We start from the raw sequence: 8,046 nt of genomic DNA on the forward strand, positions 1-8,046 counted from the left end.
GAAAATGAGGGGGGTGATGGAATGTGCAAGGATTTGTACTTGCTACTTTTGACAACACCACAAAGTATTGATGAATGCAACACTGGGATTCTCCCATTTTGAGCTTCTTACACAATTCCAGGCGTTTTTCTCTCTGTCTATTGCTTCATGTCCCTTTCTTTCTTGGCTTCACACATTCGTCTTGACCATGTTTTTTTGGTCTTGGTGCATGCAAAGATTAGAGTGCAACTTCATTTTCAATAAAGACTAGTTGGACATTTCTTTTTAACTACCTACTCTCACAACTTAGATTTTCTTCATCATGTGATGCTGCTTGGATTGAAATGCAGCGTATTTGATCAGGGTCTCGATTTTGTTTCAATTGGCTGGTGTTTAGGATAACATGGTCCAAAATTTGAAAGTAAGGCCCCTGATTTAAAAAAATACAAAAGTCATTGTTAGGCTCATTAGTTAGATGGTCCTAAATAATAATTCTTTGATGCTTAACTCGTTCCGAGCAATAGAAATGAGATTCGAAGGGCCAGAACACAATAAATACAATGAATAATATATCCTTTTAATATTGATTGTTATTGGTGTAAACATAAATTATATTGTCTCTGAAAATCAAAACACAATGAAAATATATATGCGATAGGTAAAATTGAGTATAATCTTTATCTAATTCTCTAATTCTTCTCTTCAAATATGAAAATTTTGGTGTGTGGCAATTTAAAGGTGAAATCTCTACTCAGATCTCCTTCAAATTTGAATTTGACTTTTTATGGTGTTAACTCGAGGGCTCGCGCCTGTAATCCCATATTAATCGGTATAATTAATTTATTGCGAATCTTTGATGAACGACTCGATCTCCGCTTTGAGCATTTTGAATATTCTTCAACTCGAAGAACCTCGTAAAAAGAATTCTCTTAATCTTATTCGCTAGCTTCACCTTCCATTCTCTTTGTGTTTTAAATAAGTTTCAAGAACCCCTGTATATAAGGGTTCGTTTGGTTCAACTAAAAGGAAAAGAGAAGTGAAAGGGTAAATGAAAGTAAAAGGGAGAGGGGGAGGGGAAGAATAATAGTTTTCTTTTCAACTTGTTTGGTATGATTGAAATGGAGTAAATTTCAAATACTTTCTCTCGTTTGGTATGAGAAAAACAAATTGAGAAGAAAAAATTAATTTTTATAATTTGAATTTGCAGATAGTTTATGTTTATATCAAGGTTAAAAATCCATTGTATTCCTCATTTTGAAAGAATCTCATACCACAAATAATATTTTGTGGAATGAATAGAAATGCAACAAGTATAAAATGACAAATAATATTATAAATGCAATGCAAATCTAATTGCATGCATATTCACTCAATTATACACTAATATGGATTTGTTGAGTATTTTCACTTACACTTCTTCAACATGATATACAACTCATTACACTTTCAAAATCAAATAACGATAGACAAAACATAAAACCACGAACCAAACACACGAACTTATCTTAAAATAATTGCAGACACACTTTGAGATCAACGAAGTGCAAAAGCACGAGCTCATCTTGTTATAGCGCCATAGCCATCTCCTCTTTTGCTGTTACCGTAGAACACAAAAATGGCCAGTACAACGAGCCCGACTCCAAATAGAGCAACTGCCCAATCGGAATCGGAGATCATCCTGCTCTTATGTGCCTGCCCAACAGACCGCATGTGAGTCCTAATACGATCACTTGCTCCTACAAGGCTAGAAAGTGTTTTTGCATAAAAGTAATTTTTCAAGTGTTATGTTATGCCTTGTCTCTCTGACGACGCCTATAGAGAGGTTAGAAGTTGTTTGACAGCATGCATTCTAATTATACATTTAGTTCAAAGGTCTTGCATGTGCCATTTGATGGCTTTGTCATACACACGAGGAAAATAAGATTCAGAAAGATGTAGTATTCTATCTTACTTCAGCTGGAGCGTGCAGGACTGCGTCTGGTTTAGCTGATGAATCGGAAATCAGGAGGTAAAAGAGCCCCATGACTCCTGTATGTCTTTGTGAACTACTGTAATTAGATACGAGCGTCAGTGTCTCTCCAGCAGCAATCTTGACAGAGCCAGGTGAAGGGTAACAGGTAGACATTCCTACAATGTAACCGGCCTCATCTCCAGGTTCTTCTCCTGTCCCATAAGTTGGATTCGATGAGCATATTACTCGCCCTCCCTGAATTGATTCACCAGACAATTACCATCTAAGAAAATAGCATGTGCTAATATTTGTGTTAGAGACTACTAGAATGAAATTCTGAGATAAAAGCAAATTAGCTAATGAGGCCATAAGGCTACAAAAATTCAACATTGCTCGAATGCGTTTGGAACAAACAAGAAAAAGATTAGGAGATTGATGACTGGTTGACTGGAGAAAATGTACAAAATGTTAAACTACCTCGCCATAAAGAGTTGAACCAATGCCTCCCGCATGTTGATGTGCAACCCCATATACAACATCGTCACCCGTTGGGAAAGTAACATTTAAGGTTTTGGTATGAATGCAGCCATCATCGGTTGTGCCAATTGGACAAGATTCAACATCATACTCATCCTATATAAGAACACTTCAAAAGAGTTTGGGCCACATACATGAAGGAACAGAAAGAGGAATATATGATACTGCAAAAAGATACAACATCATACTCAACAGAATTAGGAATATACTTAATTACCAGGCAATGATGTCTAGCTTTGAGCCCTCTGGACTCATCCCCCTCCGTCCATATGTCAGTGACGTCAAGTATAAAGATTTTAACTGGCACGATTGAGGCGTCCCAATCGACATACTTCACTGTGTACCTCAAGAAAAGGCTTCTCTTCACACCTTTAAACCCTTCCTTCACCCTGCATCTTCTATTATCATAACAACATTTCCAGCCACCGGTATAGTTCACAGGCAAGGCACGACCATGTGCATCCACAGTAATGTTGTATAAGTCACACCTGCACTCAGTGCAACTCACCTTGTCTTCGGCACCCCGGGTGTCAATTGCATGCACATTAAGCAACCATCGCTCCTCGTACCCATCAGGGATATCCGCAGGATTACCGACTTCAATTCCATAAGGATCCGGCACGTAAGTGGCTGTTCTTCGAGTCTCCGATCCCAGCCCAAAGTACTGTGAGAGGCTATCACAAAGCCCACTATTCTTTATGGCAATATGATCTTCATGGTGCTTAGGAGTGTCTATACCTTTTCTCTGGTAGTATCTTAGGACAGCCCAATGGTGAAGATAAGTTTCATGAAGGGGAACTGGATTCCCTTTCTCATCAATTACTTCGCCGTTAAAACTCTTGAGAGCAATATGACCTCTAGGAAAGTTAATATTGTAGTAAAACTTGTCAGAAACCAGTCCAGGTTCCGACACAAATTTAGGTGATAGAAACACATTAGTTTTCACCACATTTTCACTTCTTTGTTGCGCTTGTGAACTTTGAACGGTAAATAACAGGAACATGATTGACAGGTAAAGCAACAGGCACTCTGAAACACGAGTCATTTTGACCCCAAAAGCCGTTGCTTACACCCTCTCAAATCACAAACAGTTTATCCTTCAACAGTTTAGCAATGAGTCATTCTACAGCGTTGTAATGGTGTTTAGCAAGCAGCTTATCTACCATGCAAACAACATCACCAGGCAAGCTTCATCACTGAATAGAACAAAACCAAAACCTGAGGAGATTGCTAAAAACAACCCAAGAAAAAAGATTCACATACATATACCCATTGCAAACTGAAAACATTTTTACACACTGAGATGCATAGAACCCAGGAAGACACAAGAATCAAATGATTGAAAATCTAAGAGAAAAGTTTGCCAAACACAGTAGTGTGTTTCTTGTTTCAAGAACTACACATAGATGTTCTGGGCGCTATTTAGATTCATAATGGATAGAATAAAACTTATATATTATTTACTATATATAGGGGCGTTCGGAATTCGGTTTACGGGTACAAGTCCTCTTAAAATTTCATTATTCGATTCGATTTTGGTACATTGGGTACTGGTTAATCATATCAAACCAAAATATCATATTTTTCCGTATATAATAGGATAAATTACGATGACCTCCTCTGAGATTTGTCATAATTACACGAATAACTCCTCGTTATTTGAAAAATTACAAGTATCTCCCTTGATGTTTGATAAAATAATGTAATCATTGAATGAGGGATTTTGTCTTACTGTATTTTTTTTATTTTTTAAAAAATAAAAAAATCGAACGGGATGGATGAAAAAATTTTAAAAATTATCTATTTAGTCCATAAAAAATAAAAAAAATAAAAAATTAATAAAATTAAGATTTTTAACCCACAAGGGCATTTTGGTCAGTTTACTATAAAAAAATTGGTGAACACCAACGAATTGGGCTAATTATTAGACGGTCGTTAAAATCAGGAGGTATTGGTATTTTTCAAACAACGAGTAGTATTCATAATTATGCCAAACTTCAAATGAGCTTATTTTAATTTACCCTATATAATATTTTAGAAAAATAGTTGGATTTTATTCAAATACTTAGATGTTCAATTTATCAAACTATATATACTAAATTTTATTTGGATATTTCGATATAAATTGTATTAATGTAAAAGATTTATTAATTAGTAGATGATTTATATGTTGGGCAACTTGGATTTGTATTTTCAATATTTTGGATTTGATTTCATATGTTGTAATCACGTAATTTGTTCAGTTGTCTTTATAAGTTTTTATCTTTACATGTTTTTTGACAGGTGAATTTAGAATTTTGATTTTTCTATTTTCTTTAAAAAGAATCATTGTTTTCTAGTAACTTACCGAATCAATAGAGAATTTCAATTCAGTAGTCAGTACATCAAAATGGCTAATAGCAGTTGGATTCAATTCAGTAATCCCAAATGCATTGCAACATTCATAAATTTTTATACGTAATTAAGAAATTAATCTATAAATACTAAAAAAAATTAAATTTATTGATAAATAAATTATATGCTAAAATTTTAAAATATTAGGGGACTAAATTAGAATTTCATAAATACTTTAGAATTAAATTGTATAACTTTAGAAATTAAGAAAATAAATTATAAATTTTATACAATTTTTTTTAAAAAAAAGATGGAAATTGGGAACGCGACATATCTAAAAGTGTGAGAAATAATATATAGACATATGTCTATATATAGTAACATATGAATCTGGAATTATTGCATTGGAGCAGCAATGTGTCAGCTATTATTATTCAGAAGTGTCCAGACCTTATCCTTATCTATCTATCTATATAAATAGGAATTGTTACACATAACGACAAATGAAAATTTCTAGTCCGCACTCAATTCGATTAAATTTAAGTTAATTATATAATAAATACGATAAGTTTATCGTGTGATTGGTGTAGAATTCAAAAAAAAAATTAATTATATAATAAATATAATACAGTGATTTTTTAATCAATTTAAAATATTCGTGATAAAATAAAGCTAACTGATAATTTAATATTGTCTGTAATTATATATATCTGGAATACAAAAAAGATTCACAAGCATATATCCATTACAAAGATGAAAAAAAGTTATGTTAAAAAAAAAAAAAGATAAAAAAAAAATATTTTTAACTTTTTAGGAAAAAAGAAAATAAAAATAATTTTAATTTTCGAAAATATAAAAATAAAAAAAATTTTGTTTTTATTTTCACAGAATAGTAATTTTAGTAAATAATATAACTTAATGATGATATTAGAATAATAAATTAATTTTAAATTAAATATCAAATTTTGGGAAGTAAAATTATATATAATTAATTAATTTCAATTAATCAATATAAACTTACTAAATAATCAAATAATTATTGATTGAAATGATCAATTAATTAAAATGATTCATTGGGGAATAACCGATTTGATTAAAGATTATCTAATTAAATAAATAATTAATTTAATAATAAATTTTTTTATCATTTATTATTATCATTATATTACAAAATTAGTCATGAAATTACAAGTCAATTAATTGAATAAAGTTAATTAAATTAATTAATTAATTATATTTAGCTAATATATTATTTTCAACTTATATTTTAATATTTCACTTATATTAAAGTCCAAACCCTGGCTAATATAATGTTTTCAACTTATATTTTAATATTTCACTTATATTAAAGTCCAAACCCTGTTCATTTTCTTTTAATAACTATACTTTTTAATCTTTTCAAATATATATTTATTTTATCCACTAACTCGTAAGAATTCATTTAATCAAACCCCTTATGTATTTATAACTATCATTTCAATATCATCCCTAATTTTCTTAATCCCTCATTTTCATTTATAACTATAATTAAATCCCTCATTTTCCCACTTTAACATAATTTTCTTACATATAATTTCAGAATATTTTAAATGTTTCTATCAATTTACCATTGCTTTATAATTTAATTAAACAACAATACGTTGAATTACGTATTTGGTTAATCATTCCGATGGAATTATGTAAATTAATTATATTAATATTTAAATCTAACAAATCTAATAATTTAATTAACCAATTTATATCATTTTATACCAAATGTGATATTTAATTCAACACTAATTAAATAGCCAAACTAATAAAATATTCTGGCTAAATAATACATCGCTCAATATAAACAATATTTAATAAATAAATTAATTAAAAATAATATAATTATATAAATTATTAAAAATTAAAATTCAAAATTCCGTACCTCTGTTCTGCGCAATGTATGTGTTCAACTTTATCATTTGTGTGAAGTGTGTGTGTCAATTTGGAGAAGCAAGCAAACATATATATACTCATAAGAGATGTAGGTAGGGGTAATAAGAAGAGGTGAGGCGGTGGGGGTTGGTGGCCCCACCCGCCCACTCTCAACTCTCTTTTTCTTTATATATATATATAATTATATTTTTTCAAAATATCAACCGTGTCCCTCTTAATTTCTTAATTAATATAATTTACTTTTAAATATTATAACAAACTTCAATTTATTCCGTTTAAATTTTTTATTATGTTTCAATTATGATATATAATTTATTTACTAATTAACTAAGTTTCATAATGATTTATCAATTAATTCTAAAATTATGTATTATAATCGTTGGGCCGTCACAGCTAATTAAAATTAAATCAGATATTTTAATTAATTAAAATTGAATAATTAATTAATAAACGAACAAAACAATTCAACCAGCTTAAAGAATGTTGAAAATGATATAATCCATTCATTAGTTATTCACTTTTTGCTTAGTCTTGTAACACTTTATAAGCTCATCCAAACACCTTTTTTAGATAAATTTATAAAACCTATAATTTAGTTTCTTAAATTTTAAACTAATTATATAATTTAACTCTCAAAATTATAAAATCTCAATTTAATCCTTTAAAATTTCAAAATATTAGAAATTATACCCTATAATTTATTATTTTATTATATAGTTGATTTGAAATTTTCTATTTCTTACAAATCAATTTATTGAATCTTATATAATTTCTTTTTTGTCTCATATTAACCCAAATAACATTTTTATGAACCATTCTCAAACAAGAAATATGTAAAGAAGAGTAGATTTTATCCATGATAATAAATTAATTTATTTAAGATAGTGTATAACATTAATTTAGTATAATAGATAAGGAGTATCACAATTCCCAATTCTAAAACCCTATAATTGCCACCTCCATAACTAGCCTATAAGATGTACAAGTTGGTAAAATCTTGTAAAGAGAGTGTTTAGCTAAATTTATAGGCTTTTCAAAACATCTTGTAAGATGTTTAACAGATTATAAGCTCTTGAAAATTAGTAGACAATTTTTTTTTTGAAAATCCTAAAATAAGATGTTTTGGATATTATAAGCTCTTCAAAAAAAGTTAACTTTATCCGACTTTTTTCTAAACATCTTATAAGTTGTTTATTTTTAATCCCGACATCAATAGATAAAAGCACACTCATAATTACGTCTTAAAAATCGTGGTAATGAACTACAGTTAAATAAAACCTTAAATTTTTACCCCGATTGATCAATTCGCCATAGTTTTTAAC

At 29.7% G+C, this 8,046-nt stretch overlaps 1 protein-coding gene across 1 annotated transcript; it reads right to left on the bottom strand.

Annotated features, from left to right (window-relative positions):
• Window positions 1,310-6,783, bottom strand: LOC105158279. Its single transcript, XM_011074978.2, has 5 exons — window positions 6,714-6,783; window positions 2,685-3,663; window positions 2,408-2,563; window positions 1,931-2,185; window positions 1,310-1,671 (listed from the first exon to the last, which is right to left on the bottom strand). The coding sequence occupies exons 2-5, from the start codon at window positions 3,510-3,512 to the stop codon at window positions 1,537-1,539; spliced, it is 1,374 nt and encodes a 457-aa protein (XP_011073280.1). The 5' UTR covers window positions 3,513-3,663; window positions 6,714-6,783; the 3' UTR covers window positions 1,310-1,536.

Source organism: Sesamum indicum, linkage group LG3, assembly GCF_000512975.1.
Source record: "Sesamum indicum cultivar Zhongzhi No. 13 linkage group LG3, S_indicum_v1.0, whole genome shotgun sequence".
Lineage (NCBI taxonomy): Eukaryota > Viridiplantae > Streptophyta > Magnoliopsida > Lamiales > Pedaliaceae > Sesamum > Sesamum indicum.